Source organism: Bos grunniens, chromosome 19 (genome assembly GCF_055505025.1).
Source record: "Bos grunniens cultivar Pamir isolate PY7600 chromosome 19, Bosgru_T2T1.0, whole genome shotgun sequence".
Taxonomy (NCBI): Eukaryota; Metazoa; Chordata; class Mammalia; order Artiodactyla; family Bovidae; genus Bos; species Bos grunniens.
The window spans coordinates 16,895,342-16,919,299 of NC_141183.1; the positions used below are offsets into that span (position 1 = coordinate 16,895,342).

Below are 23,958 nucleotides of genomic sequence, written 5' to 3' on the forward strand. Positions count from 1 at the left end.
ATTCTGTTGTTTTCCTCTATTTCTTTGCATTGATCACTGAAGAAGGCTTTCTTATCTCTTCTTTCTATTCTTTGGAACTCTGCATTCAGATGCGTATATCTATCCTTTTCTCCTTTGCTTTTCGCTTCTCTTCTTTTCACAGCTATTTGTAAGGCCTCCCCAGAGAGCCATTTTTCTTTTTTGCATTTCTTTTCCAACCTATTACATATCTGGTAATTATTTAGAGTCCTTCATTTTATTATCACAAATGCTTAATCATGATATAATCAAATCTTTTTTACTCAGTGGCTATACTTTTGGGAATATTGTTTATAATAAATTATTCACAGCCACAGGCAGAATATTTTCTCCATCAGCTTTAATGTGTTACCTTTTAGATTAATTCATTTGAAGATTATTTTTGTATATTGTATGAAGTCGTAATCCACCTTCATTTTCTTCCATACAATGAGCCAGTTTTCCCATGTTGTTGTTCAGTCACCCAGTCATGTGTGACTCTTTGCAGTCCCACGTACTGCAGCACGCCAGGCTGCTCTGTCCCTCACCATCTTGATGTCATCTCTATCATGTGTCAAGTTTCTCTAAATAGGAGTCTCTGTGGATACCTTTACTGTGATGCATTGGACTACTTGTAACACTTCATTACACACATTCAATAGTATATTAATATGCAAAGCAACCCATATTATTCTATTTTCAAAATGGTCTTAGCTATTCACGGATCCATAATATTCTAAAATAAATGCCAATAAATACCAATCTTTCCATTTCTAAACTCATCAAGGAAAAAAAATGGGGGAGAAGGCCCAAATCAATAAAATCAGAAATGAAGAAGGAGAAGTTACAACTGAAGCTGCAGCAATATAAAGGATCATGATTTTACTGTATGGACAATTATATGCCAATAAATGGGCAACCTAGAAGACCTGTGTACATTTCTAGAAATCTATAATCTTCTAAGACTGAATGAGGAAGAAATGGAAAATATGAACATACCTGCTACCAGTAAAAAATTGAATCTGTAATTTTAAAAACTCCCAACAAAGTCCAAAATTAGATGGCTTCACAGGTGAATTCTACTGAATAGTTAGAGAAGAGTTAATACCTATCACTATTTCAAAATATTGCAGAGGAAGGAACTCTACCAAACTCATTCTATACAGCCACCATTGCCCTGATAACAAAACCATAAAAAGAGATTCAGTGTAATTCTTATCAAAATACCAATGGTATTTTTCAAAGAACTAAAACAAATAACTCTAAAATTTGTGTAGAAATACAAAAGACCCTTCAAATAGCCAAAAAATCCTGAGAAAGAAGAATAAAACTGGAGACATCATAATTTCTGATTTTAAACTATACTACAAAGTAATAGTAATCAAAATAGTATGGTACTGGTACAAAACAGACACACAGTTCAATGCAACATAATAGAGAGCCCAAAAATGAACCCACACTTATGTGGGCAATAAATCTATGACAAAGGTGGGAGAACACACAATAGGGAAAAGACACCTTCTTCACTAAATGGTGTTGTGAAAACTGGGAAGCTACATGCAAGAAATTAAACTGCACTCCCCTCTCACATGATGCAAAAAAATAAATTCAAAATGAATACTTAAATGTAAGACCCAAACCCACGAAACTTCTAGAAAAAACATAGGCAGGATGTTCTTTGACGTAAGTCTTTGTAATATTTTTTTGGACATGTCTCCTTAGGCAAGGGAAACAAAAGCAAAAATAAGCAAATGGGACTAACTCAAACTAAACTAAAATCTTTTTGCATAGTGAAGGAAGCTATCAACAAAATGAAGAAACTACCTACTGAATGTCAGGTGATATTTGCAAGTAATATTAATGTATCCAATAAGAGTATCCAAAATATACAAAGAACTGGTATAACTCAATGCCAAAAAAAATAAGCAAACACATTAAATTACAAGCAGAGGATATCAATACATATTTTTCCACAGAAGACATACAGATGACCAACAGGTACATGAAAAGATGCTCAACATCACTAATCATCAGGGAAATGCAAATCAAACCCACAATGAGATATCACCTCACACCCGTCAGAATGGCTGTTATCAAAAAGACAACAAATAGGGGCTCCCCTGGTGGCACAGTGGTAAAGAATCCATCCGATGCAGGAGACACAGGCTCAATCCCTGGTCCAGGAAGATCCCATATGCTGTGGAGCAACTAAGGCAGGCACCACAACTATTGAGCCTGTGCTCCAGAGCTCAGGAACCACAACCACTGAGCCCACGTGTGGAAACTGCTGAAGCCTGTATGCCCTACAGCCTGTGCTCTGCAACAAGAGAAGCCACCACAATGAGAAGCCAATGCACTAAAACAAACAGTAGCCCCTGCTTGCTGCAACTGGAGAAAAGCCCTCTCAGCAACGAAGACCCAGCACAGCCAAACAATAAATAAATAATAAAAAAAAACAAGTATTATTTTTTAAAAAGACAACAAATAACAAGTTTTGGCAAGATGTGAAGAAAAGGGAAATCTGTACTGTCGGTATGTAATTTGGTGCAACCACTATGGAAAACAGTATGGTGGTTTCTCAAAAAACTGAAAACAGTGCTACCATTATGACTCAGCAATTCCACTCCTGGGCATATATCCAAAGAAAACAAAAACATTAATTAGAAAAGAGATAGTCATCCCTTTGTTTACTGGTGCATTTATAATATCCAAGATACGGAAGCAACCTAAGTGCCCATCAGTATATGAATAGACAAAGCAGATGTGCTGTACATGTACAATGCAATACTATTCAGCCATAAAAAAGAATAAACCCTTGTAATTTGCTGCAATATGGATGGACCTAGATGGTATTATGCCAAATGAACTAAGTCATACAGAGAAATACAAAACTATATGATTTTAATTATATGTGAAGTCTAAAAAAAAAAAAAAAAACAAGAGAAGTAAACAAAAATAACAAAAATATAAACAGATTTTTAGATACAAGGAACAAATAAGTATTTGCCAGAGGGGAAAGTTTTGGGAAGAGAAGAAAATAGGTGAGGGGAATTAAGAGGTGCAAACTTACAGTTATCAAAGAAATGAGTCATGGGTATGAAATGTACAGTGAGTGGAACATAGTAACTATGTAGTGTCTTTGTGTGGTGACGTAGGGTAATTAGAATCATTGTGGTGACAGTTTGAAATGTTTAGAAATATCAAATCACCATGTCACGTAATAGGAATTAACATTGTGTTGCGGGTCAATTATACTTAAAAGCAAACTCATAGAAAAAGATATCAGATTTGAGGTTACCAGAGATGGAGGACGGAGGGTGGTTAAAAGGTAAAAACTTCCAGGTACAAGATTAATAAGCACTAGGGATGGGATGTGCATCATGATAAATATAATTAATGCTGTATGTTATATATGAAAGTTATTGAGAGTAAAGCCTAAGGGTTCTCATCACAAAAAAAAAGTATTATTTCTATTTCTTTAATTTTGTGTCTATATGAGAGAGAGATGTTCACTAAACTTACAGTGATAATTACTTGATGTATATAAATTAAATCACTATGCAATACACCTTAAACTTATATAGTGCTGTATATCAATTACATCTCCATAAAACCAGAAGAAAAAAAGAATGAGGTAGCTTATAGAATATAATAAAACACAGAACAGTATCTAAGACACACTGTTAAGTTTTTAAAGCCAATTATGGAATATTATGGGCCTCCCACGGGATGCAAGTAGTGAAGAGCCCACCTACCAATGCAGGAGACCTGGGTTCAATCCCTGGGTAGGGAAGATCTCCTGGAGAGGGCATGGCAACCCACTCCAGTATTCTTCCCTGGAGAATCCCCATGGACAGGGGAGCCTGGTGGGTTACAGTTCATGGGATCACAAAGAGTTAGACACAACTGAAGTGACTTAGCACACATGCACATGGAATATTATGGGCACGAGATTGAACCCAGGTCTCCCACATTGCAGGCAGATTCTTTACCATCTGAGCCACCAGAGTAGCCCAAGAATACTGGAGCAAAGTAATCTAATTTTAAAATAATAATTTGGAATACACAAATATTCATTGATCTAAAGGAAAAAGCCTAAAAGGATATTTACCAAATATTAACAGGAGTTTTCCAGACAGTGACATTACAGAGGCTACACTTTGTATTTCTTAAATTCCTGGTCATTAACATTTTTTTTTAACTTTTTATTTTGTTTTGAGGGTATAGCCAATTATGGAGAAGGAAATGGCAACCCACTCCAGTATTCTTGCCTGGAAAATCCCATGGACAGAGGAGCCTGGTGGGCTACAGTCCATGGAGTTACAAAGAATCAGACATGACTTAGTGACTAAACAGCATAGCCAGTTAACAATATTATGACAATTTCAGGTGGACAACGAAAGGACACAGTTGTACAATACATGCATGCATTCTCTGCCAAACTCCCCTCCCATCCAGGCTGCCACATAACATTGAGCAGAGTTCCCTGTGCTATACAGTAGGTCCTTGTTGGTTATCCATTTTATTTATTTTTTTAATTTTATTTTATTTTTTAACTTTACAATATTGTATTGGTTTTGCCATATATCGCAACGAATCCACCACAGGTATACATGAAAATATTGCCTTTAGCATATAATACAATTTTCTTATTTTGACTATGAAAAAGATCAAGACCTTATTTTTTCCCAGTCTTTTCCATCAGAAATGCACAATTCTTAAATGAAAAAGAAAATAGTAAAATTTACCATAATTGGAAGTGCTCAAATATAGATGAAACAAACATTTGTCACAGATACCACAGAGAAGATTAAGCACCCAATATAGTGTTTGACTAGATGACCTCTGAATGAGTCCTGAGTTGCTTTTTAACAGTTTACCATAAAGATCTTACCAATAAAATTGGAAAATTTCTGGGTGTCACTCAGAGTCTTCATATAGTCTTTAACATTCACCATGTTGTCTTCTGGAAGGAAAAGAAAGAGAGGTCACAAGAAAGAATTTGTGGACAAAATAATATTAAAAATACAGCATCAGATTTCTCTGGTTGTCCAGTGGTTAAGAATCCACTTGCCAAGATACTTGGGGGATCCCTGATCTAGGAAGAATCCACAAGATGTGGGACAACTAAGCCCATGCACCACAACTACTGAGTCTGTGGTCTAGAGCCCACCAGCTGCAGCTGCTGAGCCCCCACACCACAACTACTGAAGCCTGAGAGCCTTTAGCCCATGCTCTACAACAAGAGAAGCGACTACAATGAGAAGCCTGTACACTGCTCCTAGAAAGTAGCCCCTGCTCGATGCAACTAGAAGAAGCCTAGGCACAGCAACCAAGACCCAGTTCAGCCAAAAATAAATAAACTAATTTAAGTGTATATAGTATCAAAATCAGCATACCACTTTTATATTGAAAATTTTAAAGCTTTAATTTATTCTTGAAAGTTTTATTTACCAGATACTCTGAATTCATTTTCATCCAAAATGCCTTGTGATAAGATTGTAGATACATGAGCTCTGTGCAAAAAAACTAAAAACACCAAGAAACTTTTAAAGTCCAGTAACTTCACTCTGCCCAAAGCAACAAAGCTAGGATTTCTACTTACAAGTTCTGAATTCAAACTACTCTTCAGTCACTAAATTAAGATATATCTGAGGAGAGAGGATTACAACAAGCCCACTCTCCATAAAATTTCAACCTGCTTGTTAAAATTATTCTCATAACTGCAAATGAGGAAAGACTCCTTTTCAAAGACAATATTTAAAATAACAAGCAAATACCTACAGATATTTGCTCAACAAAGGAACTGAATTTACTTCAACAAAGACCTTGCACTTTCTTTATAAAGAATACTTATAAGTCTTGGTAAATTCAAAAAAATAGAAATCATTCCAAGCATCTTTTCTGACCACAATGCAGTAAGATTAGATCTCAATTACAGGAGAAAAACTATTAAAAATTCCAACATATGGAGGCTGAACAACACGCTGCTGAATAACCAACAAATCACAGAAGAAATCAAAAAAGAAATCAAAATTTGCATAGAAACGAATGAAAATGAAAACACAACAACCCAAAACCTGTGGGACACGGTAAAAGCAGTCCTAAGGGGAAAGTTCATAGCAATACAGGCACACCTCAAGAAACAAGAAAAAAGTCAAATATCCCTAACTCTACACCTAAAGCAACTAGAAAAGGAAGAAATGAAGAATCCCAGGGTTAGTAGAAGGAAAGAAATCTTAAAAATTAGAGCAGAAATAAATGCAAAAGAAACAAAAGAGACCATAGCAAAAATCAACAAAACCAAAAGCTGGTTCTTTGAAAGGATAAATAAAACTGACAAACCATTAGCCAGACTCATCAAGAAACAAAGGGAGAAAAATCAAATCAATAAAATTAGAAATGAAAATGGAGAGATCACAACAGACAACACAGAAATACAAAGGATCATAAGAGACTACTATCAACAATTATATGCCAATAAAATGGACAACTTGGAAGAAATGGACAAATTCTTAGAAAAGTACAACCTCCCAAAACTGGACCAGGAAGAAATAGAAAATCTTAACAGACCCATCACAAGCACGGAAATTGAAACTGTAATCAAGAATCTTCCAGCAAACAAAAGCCCAGGTCCAGACGGCTTCACAGCTGAATTCTACCAAAAAATTTAGAGAACAGCTAACGCCTATCCTGCTCAAACTCGTCCAAAAAATTGCAGAGGAAGGTAAACTTCCAAACTCATTCTATGAGGCCACCATCACCCTAATACAAAAAAAAAAAAAAAAAAGAATACTTATAAAGACTAGCCCTACAGAAAATAAAATATTCAGTTCAGTCACTCAGTCGTGTCCGACTCTTTGCAACCCCATGAATCACAGCACGCCAGGCCTCCCTGTCCATCACCAACTCCCGGAGTTTACCCAAACTCATGTCCACTGAGTCGCTGATGCCATCCAGCCATCTCATCCTCTGTCGACCCCTTCTCCTCCTGCCCCTAATCCCTCCCAGCATCAGGGTCTTTTCCATTGAGTCAATTCTTCGCATGAGGTGGCCAGAGTACTGGAGTTTCAGCTTCAGCATCAGTCCTTCCAATGAACACCCAGGACTGATCTTCTTTAGGATGGACTACCTGATAGAAGTATTTAAATGCTTACCAGAAACAAAATCTGACTGAAGAATTTTCTCTACTTCTTCTTTAGGTGACTTAATTCCAATATCTCCTAGAAAACCTTCCAAGTTCTTCCCAGGTATCATGTCATCTTCGGGCAAATTAACAGCTAAGACAGTCTCCTGTGATTCTAGAAATAGAAAGAAGTTATTTAGTAACTGATCTAGCCTCTGAATTTAAAAGCAGTAGCCATCACTAAAGGCTTTTGTCAGTGGCAACCCATGGTTTATTATCACATCCTGAATTGAGGAATAAGAAATCTCAGTGAAGAATACAGACCTCAGGAAATGCTATGTCCACCAGTATAATATACAAAGAGTTCTTTATCACATTTCTCTGGTGCTAATGTAAAATTGGCATAACCAAGATGATTCATATACCTGAATTTTTCACTACAGTTACACAGAAGAGTTATTTTACTGGGCTTCCCTGGTGGCTCAGTGGTAAAGAATCTGCCTGCAATGTATGTGACCTGGATTCAATCCCTGGGCCGGGAAGATCCCCTGGAGAAGGGAATGGCTACCCACTCCAGTATTCTTGCCTGGAAAGAGGAGCCTGGTGGGCTACAGTCCATGGCATCACAAAGAGTCAGACATATGGAGTTCTAATAGTAGCAAGCAAAATTAACTTTATTTATTGAGGTGAAATAAATTTTAAAATCATGAAAACTGTAAAATATGAAACACAGTATCACAAGGGCTCATTCATCTTTTCTCTTCAATTCTACCAAGACTCAATTGTATTCTAGCATCTGGAATTTTGCTTCACATCCAGCCTTTTCAAAGGAGGCAGTGTTAAGTCAGATAGATCTGCATTCAAATCCTGACCCTGGAATTTGTGACCTGGAACTCTGTGACCTTGAGCTAATTTTTACTACTTAACCCCTCTATAAATCTCAGTTATCTTATATATAAAATGAAATTATAATAGTATCTACCTCACAAGGTTGATATGGAGATTAAATATGAAAATATAAAGAAAAACATTTAAAACAATGTTAGACGTATCAGTTCAGTCAGTTCAGTTGCTCAGTCATGTCTGACTCTCTGTGACCCCATGGACTATAGCATGCCAGGCTTCCCTGTCCATCACCAACTCCCAGAGCTTGCTCAAAGTCATGTCCATTGAGTCGGTGATGCCATCCAACCATATACTAAGGGTTTATTAAGTGTCATTATTACTAGCAATAAAATAATTGTCATTTTTATTATAATTATTAAAACCAACAAGAACTAGCTACAAATGGTAATCACAGATTCTTAGTGTCTTAGATCCTGCCTCACTTCCTGTTCCCCTAACATTATTAGGAGACAACTGCAGATGGCAATTTGAGTTTTGCCAACACCTAAAAACCTGTATCAGCTCTTCTTTGTCTTAACTAAAATTTGGTTTCCTTTAAAATACTGTTTCCTTGCATAATCATCTTGAGTACAGTCTATTCATCTTCCCATGTTCTATATACCATAGGACCAAGAAACAAAGCACCATTCTCCTGGTTTTCTGCTGCCTGTTGAGCCTATTTTGAACCTATTTTAGTCCAACTTCAATCAAAATGTATCGCTCCCCTTTAAGGTTCAAGCCTGATATTCAACTATGCCACCCTTCTGACATCATTTTCTATTACTTCCTGATCACTCCTTCATAGTCTCTAAGGATTTTGGCACATTGATCATAATCTTCCCTCAACTCTATATCCTATTATTATCCAATGATAATAAGGATGATCCTAACCTCAGAGCACCTTGACTTCTTAACTGCCAACAAGCCTTCACTTTCTTTCCAAAGTCATCCACACCAATGGCTATTCTTAATCCTCATCATTACCCAGCATTGCCTGTCTCATCCCTAATATCCTAAACTACCAGATCAGACACTGACCATAATCCTTTAAGACTATATGTGCCTTTGTTGAAGGGAAGTACAGAACTTTGCACATTATGCCTCCTCTCCAGGCCCCTCCAAGTTCTCCAGTGGACAGTGGAGACACAGTGAACTAGCCTGATCAGTTATAATGGAGGGCCTGCTATGTTAACTCCTTCCTTCTTGGGTAGCCCTTGTTTACTCTTCCCTGTAGTTATTGGTCTTATATTGCACTGACTGGCACATGCCAATGCCATCTCCCTAGTCCCTGTGACCATGCCCAAGATTCAGGTACCTAACCTGTTCTCCTTTCTCAATGGCTTAATTTCAACATTTTTTTTCTTACCATCTGAGCTCTGCTCTCTGATTTCAAAGTTAACTATCATTTGCTAAGCAGATAATATGTACCTAATAACTATGCTTTATATGTATTTTTGCAGTTGATCCTGGCAACTGTATGAGAAACACGATGTTTTTAGCATCCTTGTTTTAAAGATGAAGAAATCAGAATGGCCTAGAGTGAGTAGGCAGCTAATAAGTCAAAGAACCACACCCCCATCTCTTATCATACTCCATAGCCCATGCTCTTTTCTACTACTATGCACTATTTCCTATTCCTTAGCTAATCTAATTAACTACTATACTATGTTGATGCTAATTATGTTATGACCCAGGTAAAATACTTATATGTAAACCAGAAAATATTAAATACATTTCTTAACCTAAAAGAGAGCTCTCAGTTCAGTTCAGTACAGTTCAAGTCGCTCAGTCATGTCTGACTCTTTGCAACCCCATGAATCGCAGCACGCCAGGCCTCCCTGTCCATCACCAACTCCCGGAGTTCACTCAGACTCACATCCATCGAGTCAGTGATGCCATCCAGCCATCTCATCCTCTGCCGTCCCCTTCTCCTCCTGCCCCCAATCCCTCCCAGCATCAGAGTCTTTTCCAATGAGTCAACTCTTCGCATGAGGTGGCCAAAGTACTGGAGTTTCAGCTTCAGCATCATTCCCTCCAGAAAAATCCTAGGGCTGATCTCCTTCAGAGAGCTCTAGTGGTGGGTATTTCATATGCCAAGAAAGCCTATGTATTGAAAATCTATAAAGTATATTGTGTACTTCTTTGCACACAGAAATGACTCTGCATTGGTTTCCCTAACATTTGTCTGAGTTGTCATTCTTTTCAAGAGTGCTCACTGATCAAATAGTCATTTGAATGGTTATTCAAATAAATCACCAGTAATACTGTTTTAAACATATTTTCCAAACAAGAAAGTGCACAAACCCCACAAGCACTATCTTCATTGGTTTCAGTCCTACATCTTTAACTTTTAAGCCAAAATGGAAGTCAAATAATAGAAAACCTGTGCCACTGAACTGCACATGATCTCTCTGATATTTAACAAAAACATGATAAGTGTCTCTTAAATAAGCAAAAGGAACATGATAAGTGTCTATTAAAGAAGCAAAAGATTTATGAGAAATTATATAATATAGAAGCCTATACACAGGATGGAGTCCTAAGTCTGAGGCTTAAAATGATATATAGAATTTTCATATCTGGAAAAATTTTAAGGCCAGTAGCTGACTCTACATATAAAGTCCTAAAAACAAAAAGAGTTAAAAATAGGTTTAAGCAGGTCCCTTTCTACAAAAAACCTTTTTCTTTCATTAAGAAACCTGTCAACTTTTAATCAAAACCAAGCTCTGCCTACCTATAAATAGATCAATGTCAATATGTTAATCAGAAATTAGCACAACCAGAAAAGGTAAAAAGCAAAACCAAAAGCATCCCTTCAATAAAAATAAATTTAATAGTCACAAGTAATCCAATACTTACCTTCTAACTTGGAGGTATCATGCATTTCCTTTACCACTTTTGCAAATTCTTCAATTTGTACTTTGTCACTTTCTGTAAGAAAAACATTTTAAATAAATCAGCCTCACTGAAGCAAAAGTTGGATTCAATAAAGAAATCTTTGAAAATGTAAATTACTTGATGTACTCATAAGAGTTATATTTCCTTTGTATATTGTTGAGTGACCAAAAGATTAATTTTATGGAATGAATAAACCTTATGGCTGCAGAAATCAGGCTGAGATTTTCATTTCCAATAGTCAAGAGAAACTATGCAATCCATATCACTAGAAATAAAACTAAGAGACAAATCTCAATTTAATTTTAGCCTTTCAAATGTTTGAAGATAAAAATACTGTAGCAGATGTAAAACTTTTTCCAAAGTCAGATGGTTCTATAGCTAGAATTTCTGATTGATGTTTACACCTATTTCTTACACAAAAATACATAAGTATTAGATTACAAAGTCAAAGTGACAAGCACTTTGTTTTCTGAATCTGAAACAGGGAAAATTAATTCAAGGATTTAGAATTATTATAGTTTATGATCATAGACTAGAATACAGTATAAGCAGAAAGTGTATCGACAGCAGATAAGACCTTGCCTAGAGCTTACATATATAGCTACAAAGGCCAAAAAGTATATGAAAAGGTGTTTAATATCACTAATCATCAAGAAAATACAAATCAAAACCACAACAAGATATCATCTCACATATGTTAGGGTAGCTATTACTAAAAATAAATAACAGATACTCGTGAGGATATAGAGGAAAAGGAACTCTTATATACTGTTGATTGGAATGTAAATGGGTACAGTCATTGTTTTTAAAGTACAGTGGTTCCTCAAAAAAATTAAATATAGAACTACCACATGATCCAATCATCCCCCACCTTTTTTTATTATATATACATGATGGACTATTAATTAGCCATAAAAAAAAAGGAAATTCTGCCATTTGTGACAATATAGATAAGCCTGCAGGGCATTATGCATTTCATTATGTGAAATAAGCCAAACAGAGAAAGACAAGTACTGTACGGTATTACTTATATGTGGAATCTAAAAAAAGAAAACAGTTTAATAGAAACATAAAGTAGATAGGGGCTGGGGGAAGGGGAAATGGAGAAGCATAGGTCAAAGGGCACAAACTTTCAGTTATAAGAAAAAGAGGTTCAATAAAAGAAAAAGAATAATAAATTCAGAATAAAATCTAATGTACAACATGGTGATTATAGTTGAAAATATGGCAGTTTACACTTGAAAGTTGCTGAGATTAGATGTTAAGCATTCTCATCATTCACACACACACAAAATTAAATATATGAGGTAATGGGTGTAAATGTGTTAATTATCTTGATCTTATTAATCCTTCCACTATATCTTTCAATCATAATAGTATACATTTTATATACAATTATGATCAAGACCATCCCTATGGAAAAGAAATGCAAAAAAGCAAAATGGCTGTCTGAGGAGGCCTTACAAATAGCTGTGAAAAGAAAAGAAGCCAAAAGCAAAGGAGAAAAGGAAAGATATAAACATCTGAATGCAGAGTTCCAAAGAATAGCAAGAAGAGATAAGAAAGCCTTCTTCAGCGATCAATGCAAAGAAATAGAGGAAAACAACAGAATGGGAAAGACTAGAGATCTCTTCAAGAAAATCAGAGATACCAAAGGAGCATTTCATGCAAAGATGGGCTCAATAAAGGACAGAAATGGTATGGACCTAACAGAAGCAGAAAATATTAAGAAGAGGTGGCAAGAATACACAGAAAAACTGTATAAAAAAGAGCTTCACGACCCAGATAATCACGACGGTGTGATCACTCACCTAGAGCCAGACATCCTGGAATGTGAAGTCAAGTGGGCCTTAGAAAGCATCACTACGAACAAAGCTAGTGGAGGTGACAGAATTCCAGTTGAGCTATTCCAAATCCTGGAAGATGATGCTGTGAAAGTGCTGCACTCAACATGCCAGCAAATTTGGAAAACTCAGCAGTGGCCACAGGACCGAAAAAGGTCAGTTTTCATTCCAATCACAAAGAAAGGCAATGCCAAAGAATGCTCAAACTACTGCACAATTGCACTCATCTCACACGCTAGTAAAGTAATGCTCAAAATTCTCCAAGCCAGGCTTCAGCAATATGTGAACGGTGAACTTCCTGATGTTCAAGCTGGTTTTAGAAAAGGCAGAGGCACCAGAGATCAAATTGCCAACATCCACTGGATCATGGAAAAAGCAAGAGAGTTCCAGAAAAACATCTATTTCTGCTTTATTGACTATGCCAAAGCCTTTGACTGTGTGGATCACAATAAACTGTGGAAAATTCTGAAAGAGATGGAAACACCAGACCACCTGACCTGCCTCTTGAGAAATGTGTATGCAGGTCAGGAAGCAACAGTTAGAACTGGACATGGAACAACAGACTGGTTCCAAATAGGAAAAGAAGTATATCAAGGCTGTATATTGTCACCCTGCTTATTTAACTTCTATGCAGAGTACATCATGAGAAATGCTGGACTGGAAGAAACACAAGCTGGAATCAAGATTGCCGGGAGAAATATCAATAACCTCAGATATGCAGATGACACCACCCTTATGGCAGAAAGTGAAGAGGAACTCAAAAGCCTCTTGATGAAAGTGAAAGTGGAGAGTGAAAAAGTTGGCTTAAAGCTCAACATTCAGAAAACGAAGATCATGGCATCCAGTCCCATCACTTCATGGGAAATAGATGGGGAAACAGTGGAAACAGTGTCAGACTTTATTTTTCTGGGCTCAAAAGTCACTGCAGATGGTGACTGAAGCCATGAAATTAAAAGACGCTTACTCCTTGGAAAGAAAGTTATGACCAACCTAGATAGCATACTGAAAAGCAGAGACATTACTTTGCCAACAAAGGTTCGTCTAGTCAAGGCTATGGTTTTTCCTGTGGTCATGTATGGATGTGAGAGTTGGACTGTGAAGAAGGCTGTGTGCTGAAGAATTGATGCTTTTGAACTGTGGTGTTGGAGAAGACTCTTGAGAGTCCCTTGGTCTGCAAGGAGATCCAGCCAGTCCATTCTGAAGGAGATCAGCCCTGGGATTTCTTTGGAAGGAATGATGCTAAAGCTGAAACTCCAGTACTTTGGCCACTTCATGCGAAGTGTTGACTCATTGGAAAAGACTGATGCTGGGAGGGATTGGGGGCAGGAGGAGAAGGGGACGACAGAGGATGAGATGGCTGGATGGCATCACTGACTCGATGGATGTGAGTCTGGGTGAACTCCGGGAGTTGGTGATGGACAGGGAGGCCTGGCGTGCTGTGATTCATGGGGTCACAAAGAGTTGGACACGACTGAGTGACTGATCTGACCTGATACAATAAAACTGGAAATATATATACACATATAGCTACAACCAACAGTGTCTTATCTTTTATCTTTCCTTGGCTTTCAAATTAACACTTGGATTTTTAGGAACCATACTCTCTAGTAAGAGCATGTATCTTTATTGCATTTTTTCAGCTTCTGTCTTTTAGTAGGACCCTGCCCTGTTGACTTCCTGGTGGTGCAGATGGTAAAGCATCTGCCTACAATGCAGGAGACCCGGGTTCGATCCCTGGGTCGGGAAGATCCCCTGGGGAAGGAAATGGCAACCCACTCCAGTACTCTTGCCTGGAAAACCCCATGGACAGAAAAGCATGGTAGGCTACAGTCCATGGGGTCACAAAGAGTCAGACAGGACTGAGCGACTTCACTTTCACTTTGCCCTGTTGAGCCATACTAAGTCGCTTCAGTCGTGTGCAACTCTTTGTGTCCCTATGAACTGTAGCCCATCCATGGGATTCTCTAGGCAAGAATACTGGAGTGGGTTGCCATGCCCTTCTCCACGGGTTCTTCCTGACTTAGGGATCAAACCCACGTCTCCTGTGGCTCCCACATTGTAGGCAGATTCTTAATCTCTGAGCCACTAGGGAAGCCCCTTAGTAGGGCCCTACATCTCCCTAACTATAAGAGCTCTGCCTTAAATATGTCAGGTATCTCTCTGATGTGGGGAGAAAGGTAGAAAAGGATACAGAGTTTCTGTATCCCATTTCCCATGATTATTTTATATTCTGTTACTCTGGATAATCTCCTACCAGCCTCATATCAACCAGCAAAGCAAGATAATCAAATTTTCTAAGACTGGTTACAAAAAGACCTTCTCAAGACCAGCTTTAAGGGGCTCCCCTGGTGGCTCAGAGGTTAAAGCGTCTGCCTGCAATGTGGGAGACCCGGGTTCGATCCCTGAGTCAGGAAGATCCCCTGGGGAAGGAAATGGCAACCCACTCCAGTATTCTTGCCTAGAGAATCCCATGGAGCGAGGAGCCTGGTAGGCTACAGTCCACGGGGTCACAAAGAGTCTGGCACGACTGAGCTACTTCACTTTTCACTTTCAAAGACCAGCTTAAAGTAAGCAGTAGGCATTGCAGCTCAGTCACCTAAGTGGAGATTCCTCTGAATCCAGCTCATATATTCAAATACAACTAAATTCAGCTATTTAGAATTATAAAAGAAAGAAAAGAAAAAAGCAAACAAACAAGGAGCATCTGAGGTCACCAGGTGCCAATAACACTAGCAGGTGCTTTAACAAAATCTGCATCTAGGGTTGGGCCTGTTTACCAACGGACACAAATCTCTGTGACCTATAATTCCATTTGGTCCTTGAGGTCTTACATATGCTGAAACAGAAAAGCAACCACAGGTTTTAGAAAAGATTCCTTGGGTATATTTAAATATGTTCTATGAAAAGACATGTGGGTAGACAGAGATTTTAGAATTTGGCACTCATTCTTTGCTAAACCACCAACACAAGGTTAACCACAACAAATACCAGGTTTCAAAGTTAGAGCCTGAAATAAATATTCAGACTTAACTTTAACAAGTATAAACAAAAATAGCAATATCACAAAGACAAGTTCTGAATCAGGTTGTCAAACCCAAAAGAAAAAAGTTATTTAGCTAATTTCAATTCCATCAGAGGTCAGAGTCAGGAGAAATAGAACAAATACATCTCAGTTTAAGTTTAAAAACCTAAAACAAGTAAAGCTGGAGAAACCAGAAGAGAAGAGAGTATCTGAAGTCTTTATGCCTGGCTACAACTATAATGATTTCCTCCATATAATTCCTAGTCTATGGATTCAGCCTCTCACATCCCCCTTAAGTATTTCCACATCATCCTGACATTTTGGCTCAACCTCAACTCTCTTCATTTAGGTCTTTCATCAGAAACAGGGTGGGACTCAAAAGGTATGTAAGTTGATATTTGGGAAGCATTTCTGAATTTTCCAAATGATACACACACTTTTCAATGCATTTTTCTAATCATCATAAAATTAATTTTTTCATTTTAAATATACTTTAAAATACTGAGGAGTCAATATGGAATACCATCAACAGCCAGGAAGTAATTCACTTAGAGGGAACCTAAATCTGTTTGTTTTTTTTTTTCTTTTTAACATAACCTGGTCAAATGATTATTTCAGGACAATAATTCTTGAGTTCTTTCTCATATTTCTAAAGATGTGTTGAGATGCTTTATCAGTTCACTTGGTCATGTTACCTACTTTGATCATAAGAACTCAACTTTTATTTTTTATACATTGGGGTACTCTACAAGATTTCATTTGGAACCAAAGAATTCCACTGATTTAACAGCACCAAATATAAACAAAAACCAAAAATAAAGAATTTCAAAACTTTGCAAACCACAGCAATAAAATGGGGCTTCCTAGATGGCACTAGTGGTAAAGAACGTCTGCCAATGCAGGAGACATAAGCTTATAGATGCAGGTTCAATCCCTGGGCTGAGAAGATCCCCTGGAGAAGTGCACAGCAATCTCCTCCAGTACTTTTGCCTAGAGAATCCCATGGGAGAGAAGCCTCTCAGGCTACAGTCCACAGGGTCAAAAGAGTCAGACACAACTGAAGCGACTGAGCACCCATGTACACTAAAATAAGAACCAAATCACTTTGTATAAAAGGATTAAAGTTAAAAGAAGAAATAGTATGACAGATGAAGTCCACATATAGTTTTCAATATCTTGTGTATATTCAGATTTAGATGGTAAAATAATCCACATTTTACATACTACATTTTTGCTTCACAAGTATATAATAATGAATAGGACTTCACTTTCACTTTTCACTTTCATGCATTGGAGAAGGAAATGGCAACCCATTCCAGTGTTCTTGCCTGGAGAATCCCAGGGACGGGGGAGCCTGGTGAGCTGCTCTCTATGGGGTCACAGAGAGTCGGACACGACTGAAGTGACTTAGCAGCAGCAGCAGCAGGATACCATTTGACCAGCTTTATTACCACAGTAAGTGGTTTTATAGACAGCTGAGTTATTTTCATAATGCATAAAATGTTTTATTGGTCTGATTAAAATAAATGCTATATGATATTTTCTCTGGCACATGTTGCCCACAACTTCCATTCACTGTATCAAAAGAACCTGAAACTTTGCCACAGAGGAAAAGGGGGGTGGGGGGAAGGAAATCCCTACTACCAGAAAATTACCCTTCTGTTTAAATCAACCCTTCTTACCTCATATATCCCAATAAATAAAACAATCCACACGCTTAAAGTCTAAAATTACCAGCCTCAATTAAAGGAGAAAAGGGGGATAATAACACTCACAGAGGATGACAATTTTTGATAAAGACCCCAGACAGCATGCTTATGTTACTAGGCTAGTCCTGCATAAACATTCCACACAAAAGAGTATAAAAATACATTTGTAACTTCAGGGTACTAAGAATATGAGAGAGTAGAAATGATCACATGTAGCTATGGACTCTTTCTTTCCTAAATGCAAAATATCAGCAGTATATAATGGAGTATTTATTTTTAAAATTTTATTCTATTGTCTTTTTTTATAGTATTTTTGTGAACTTTTTTTTGTTTTGTGTGAATCTTTTCTTACTTCCTAACGAGGCACAGGTGGTAGCCACCAGCAAATGTGTTTTCCTAACAAATTAAATAAAAGCCTATTTCAACCAAACAACACGACTATCCCAAGAAGTATTAATAAAACTGGGATATAAACCATTTTCCTAACTCCCTGTGTTCACTGGGATATTCCATTTTCTATTAACATATTATGGAACTTAAAAGTAGTCAAGTAACCAAGCAGGACCCTATCAGGCCTTCTGCCTTCCCAGGACAGACCACCACCTACATATCTTCCACCTGCCTTTTACGTATAGAAAAGCTTTACTCTCTTAGGCCTCCCAAGAGTCCCAAAAGGCTGGCTCAAGAGTAAGTGATTATGAAATGTGAAAATACAAAAACAAAGCACAGCTAGCTGTTGGGCCAGGCAACTGGTAACAAATTTAAACTACAAACCAGTTACACAGCAGAGTCACTGAATTCCCAGTTCCCAGAAAGATTTATTAATAGATCAGGGTCTAACACACATTCTCAAGTTATTTCTACAGGAAGTAGACTTCATCAGATGAAAACTGCTGACCATAAGCATGTAGACCCCAGATGGGTTAAAGTCAGAGGGTTGATGATGCCTGAAAAGTTATGCTGATAAAGTTAAACTAATCCATCAATACCAACCAATCCAAGAATTGTGCACAAGCTGTTCATGCACCATGTAGGTCCCTCCCTCACACTGGCATTAAAACCTTTGACTCCTAACTGGCAACTTGGAAATGGTCTTAGGACATTGGTCTACCATCTTTCCAGGTTGCTGGCCTGAATAAAGCAACTTTCTCCATTTCCACCAATACTTTTCTCCTGAGTATTGGCCTTTCAAGCAACAAGTAGCCAAACTTGGATTCAGTTTGGCCTCATCCGGTTACAGTCAATGCATATTTGATCAATGTAGAGCAGTAATATATTAGATACTAATTATTTTCTATAGGACAGTCAAACAATATGAGCTTTCTTTACATTTCCTAAATGTATATCCTGGCATATCAACCAAATAAAGGATATAAGGATAAATAAAGATTGGCAGAAGATAAAACCATATATCTTTTAATTTTAGTATTTGAAATACTCACCATCAGCTGTTGCCAATTTCAGTGCAGTCATGAATTCATCTTTGTTTAAATTATTGTTCAAATTAGACAGAGTATTCCACAGGTCAGGAGCACTCATCTTTTCTTTGCTGAGATTGTGGAAGTTTTCAATAGTATCAGGCAATACTAAAGGGTACATAAAACATATGTTTTACAACATTCTTGTTCAAGAAATTAATACAGCAAACTATTATCTGGAATAGTTATGAATTGAGATTTTTATGGTTAAGAATAACAAATAGAGATAAATTAATTGCCAACTTCCAAATATTAAAATATAATAATATAAAATTAAGTGTATCTTTGAAGATTCTAAAATATTTCAAGAACTTATAGTTCCATATATAAAGAAACTTAAAAATAACTAAGCACCCCTAAATAATCATTATAAAGAATAACTTTCATTGAACTATAGATTTTTTTATTTTATTTTTTAACTTTACAATATTGTATTGGTTTTGCCATACAATAGCCTGAATTCACAAACATGTCCAACTGATAAAACCATGAATTAAATATCTTTTTCTCTGTATCTCCCCACAAAATCCTTTTCTGGATAACTATTTCCTCTTCACTATACCACTGCAGACTATGGAAGGAAATTTTGTTTTATTAAAACTCCAACAGAAAACCTTTGTAAAGTTTTAACAGGGAAATGAAATTATCTTATTATAAAAGTATAAAAGATTATTCTATTGCTATGTAGACCATGAACTTTCTGAAGACCAGGCAGTTAGGAAGCTTTTGAAAAATGTCAGTGGTAGCAGTTCACAGAAAAAATGACAGTGGCGTCAACAAGGGTGAAAACGATGGAGATGATGAGAAGTGAACCAACATAGGATATATTTTGAGCATAAAGCTGAGAAAGCATTTAATGATGAACTGAATGACAGTCTAGGGGGACTGGGACCACGAAGAACTTCTAGGTTTGAGACCTGAGCAGCTGGGTGGAGAGTAGGGTCAGTAGCTGAGTTAGTAAAGACTAGGGAAAGAATAAGCTTGTTGGAAAACAAGAATTCTTTTCCATACACATTAAGTTTGAGATAAATAGGGAGTCAAAAGGATACAGGTATTATTTAAAGCAGTAGGATCACTCAGAGAAAGCCTTAGAGAATGAGACTCAGAATGGAATCTGAGATCACACTAACATTTAGAAGTCAGCCAGAAAAGAAGCAGCCAGCAAACAAAACAAAAGAGGAAGGGACATATATAATGGAATATTATTCAGTGACTAGAGAATTCTGCCATTTGCAACCTTGAGGGTATTAAGTGAGGTAAGTCAGACAGGGAAAGACAAATACTAGAAGATCTCACTTATATGTGAAATCTAAAAAAGCAGAACTCATAGACACAGATGGAGAAGGCAATGGCACCCCACTCCAGTACTCTTGCCTGGAAAATCCATGGACAGAGGAGCCTGGTAGGCTGCAATCCATGGGGTCGCTAAGAGTCGGGAACAACTGAGCGACTTAACTTTCACTTTTCACTTTCATGCATTAGAGAAGGAAATGGCAACCCACTCCAGTGTTCTTGCCTGGAGAATCCCAGGGATAGGGGGAGCCTGTGGGCTGCTGTCTATGGGGTTGCACAGAGTCGGACACGACTGAAGCGACTTAGCAGCAGCAGCAGCAGCATAGACACAGAAAACAGGATGTTGGCTACCAGGGCTTGAGGAGTCGGGAACTAGGGAGATGTTGGTCAAAGGATGCTAGCTTGCAATTAGAAGATCAGTATGCCCTGGGATTCTAATGAGCAGCATAGTGATTATAGTTAACAATACTGTATTGTATACTTGAAAATTGTGAAGAGACTAAATCTTAAATGCTCTCACCACAAAAAAGAAATAATAATGTGACGTGATGGAGGTGTTAGTTAACACTATGGTGGTAATCCTACCGCAAAAAGTATACCAAATCAACACATTGCACACCTTAAACTTACACAATATGTCAATTATATATCAATTTTTGAAAAAGGAAAAGCCAATTAGATGAGAAGGAAATTAGACTATAATGTCACAGAAGACAGGGGGAGATAAATTTTCAAGAAAAACATGTTAAAACCTGCTAGAGATAAATAAGATAAAGACAGAAAATTGACCACTGCATTTAGCAAGACAAGATTTAACATTTTGTAAAAAGCTAGTATGGAGTGGCAGGGCTCCCCAGGTGGTTTAATGGTAAAAAAAATTCACTTGCCAATGCAGGAGACATAGAAGACTTGGGTTTGATCCCTGGTTATCCTGTAAAAAAAATTTCTTCATGACCCAGACAATCACAATGCTGTGATCACTCACCTAGAGCCAGACATCCTGGAATGTGAGGTCAAGTGGGCCTTAGAAAGCATCACTACGAACAAAGCTAGTGGAGGTGATGGAATTCCACTTGAGCTATTTCAAATCCTAAAAGATGATGCTGTGAAAGTGCTGCACTCAATATGCCAGCAAATTTGGAAAACTCAGCAGTGGCCACAGGACTGGAAAAGGTCAGTTTTCATTCCAATCCCAAAGAAAGGCAATGCCAAAGAATGCTCAAACTACTGCACAATTGCACTCATCTCACATGCTAGTAAAGTAATGCTCAAAATTCTCCAAGCCAGGCTTCAGCAATATGTGAACTGTGAACTTCCTGATGTTCAAGCTGGCTTTAGAAAAGGCAGAGGAACCAGAGATCAAATTGCCAACATCCGCTGGATCATGGGAAAAGCAACTTTTTCACTCTCCTCTTTCACTTTGATCAAGAGGCTTTTGAGTTCCTCTTCACTTTCTGCCATAAGGGTGGTGTCATCTGCATATCTGAGGTTATCGATATTTCTCCCGGCATACTTGATTCCAGCTTGTGCTTCTTCCAGTCCAGCGTTTCTCATGATGTACTCTGCACATAAGTTAAATAAGCAGGGTAACAATATACAGCCTTGACGTACTCCTTTCCTGATTTGAAACCAGTCTGTTGTTTCACATCCAGTTCTGACTGTTGCTTCTTGACCTGCACACAGATGTCTCAGGAGGATGGTCAGGAGGTCTTGTATTCCTATCTCTTTAAGAATTTTCCATATTTGTTGTGATCCACACAAAGGCTTTGGCATAGTCAATAAAGCAGAAATAGATGTTTTTCTGGAACTCTCTTGCTTTTTCCATGATCCAGTGGATGTTGGCAATTTGATCTCTGGTTCCTCTGCCTTTTCTAAATCCAGCTTGAACATCTGGAAGTTCACAGTTCATGTACTGTTGAAGCCTGGCTTGGAGAATTTTGAGCATTACTTTGCTAGAGTGTGAGATGAGTGCAATTGTGCAGCAATCTGATCACATGGACCACCACCTTGTTTAACTCAGTGAAACTATGAGCCATGCTGTGTAGGGCCACCCAAGACAGATGGGTCACAGTGGAGAGTGCTGACAAAATGGAATATACTCAGTCATAAAAAGAACCAAATCCTGTCACTGCAGCAATTTGGATGCACCTACCCACTCCAGTGTTCTTGCCTGGAGAATCCCAGGGACGGGGGAGTCTGGGGCTGCCATCTATGGGGTCACACAGAGTCGGACACAACTGAAGTGACTTAGCAGCAGCAGCAGCAGAGAATACTATGCTTAGTGAAATAAGTCAGATAAAGAAAAATACTGTATGATATCATGTTTATGTGGAATCTAAGAAAATAAATGAATGTATACAGTTAACAGAACCAGACTCACATATATAGAAAACAGATTAGTGGTTACCAGTGAGGAGAGGAAAGAAAAGAGGGAAGGGACAAAATGGCTGTATGGGATTAAGAGATACAAACTTCTATGCATAAACTAGACAGCAACAAAGATACATTGTATAGCACAGGTAGTTTTAGCCATCATCTTGTAAAATACAAAAAATAAACAAATAAAAATCAAGATAAAAGAATAAAAACTAAAATAAATTCTACAGCAACCACATAGAATAATCAAGTGGCTTACATAAAATCTGAATGAGTACACAATGTAAAAATATACATCCAATCACTGAATGTGCTTGAAAAGGTTTTACTAAAATTATTCTCTCTTAGCATTGACTTTAATTTTAAAATTACTTGAAGAAAAAGAATTAGAAAGGAAATAATCTAAAAATGAAATTCCTAGGAAAAGTGACTAAGAAGCAAATAATCCTTTCATCCAACTAATCAATTGGGTTTCCTTGTATAAGAAACAAATTAAATTGATACATAAGGTAAAAATGGCTGTTACTTAAAGCGCACTATTTCCTAATATATGCCACAAAATAACACAATCCTACTTTTAGCACCAATTTTTAAGGTACTAATTTCATTCAATTTAAAATATACATATATGACCTCAAGATGGAGAAGCTCTATACAGTCAGCAAAAACAAGACCAGGAGCTGACTGTGGCTCAGATCATGAATTCCTTATTACCAAATTCAGACTGAAATTGAAGAAAGTGGAGAAAACCACTAGACCATTCAGGTATGACCTAAATCAAATCCCTTATGACTACACAGTAGAAGTGAGAAATAGATTTAAGGAACTAGATCTGATAGAGTCCCTGATGAACTACGGACGGAGGTTCATGACATTGTACAGGAGAGAGGAATCAAGACCATGCCCAAGAAAAAGAAATGCAAAAAAAAGCAAAATGGCTGTCTGAGGAGGCCTTACAAATATCTGTGAAAAGAAGGGAAGCGAAAAGCAAAGGGGAAAAGGAAAGATATGCCCATTTGAATGCAGAGTTCCAAAGAATAGCAAGGAGAAATAAGAAAGCCTTCCTCAGCGATCAATGTAAAGAAATAGAGGAAAACAACAGAATGGGAAAGACTAGAGACCTCTTCAAGAAAATTAGAGATACCAAGGGAACATTTCATGCAAAGATGGGCTCAATAAAGGACAGAAATGGTATGGACCTAACAGAAGCAGAAAATATTAAGAAGACATGGCAAGAATACACAGAAGAACTGTACAAAAGAGATCTTCATGACCCAGATAATCACTATGGTATGATCACTCACCTAGAGCCAGACATCCTGGAATGTGA

The 23,958-nt window shown here is 37.5% G+C and overlaps 1 protein-coding gene across 1 annotated transcript in view; it reads right to left on the bottom strand.

Annotated features, from left to right (window-relative positions):
* EFCAB3 (EF-hand calcium binding domain 3) overlaps positions 1 to 23,958 on the bottom strand; it is a 467,300-nt gene that overhangs the window by 355,146 nt on the left and 88,196 nt on the right. Inside the window, exons 16-19 of the mRNA XM_086357127.1 lie at positions 18,924 to 19,067; positions 10,868 to 10,939; positions 7,155 to 7,298; positions 4,892 to 4,963 (exon numbers count right to left, since the gene is read on the bottom strand). Of these exons, the coding sequence (XP_086213253.1) occupies positions 4,892 to 4,963; positions 7,155 to 7,298; positions 10,868 to 10,939; positions 18,924 to 19,067 (432 nt within the window). The remainder of the gene's footprint in view (positions 1 to 4,891; positions 4,964 to 7,154; positions 7,299 to 10,867; positions 10,940 to 18,923; positions 19,068 to 23,958) is intronic.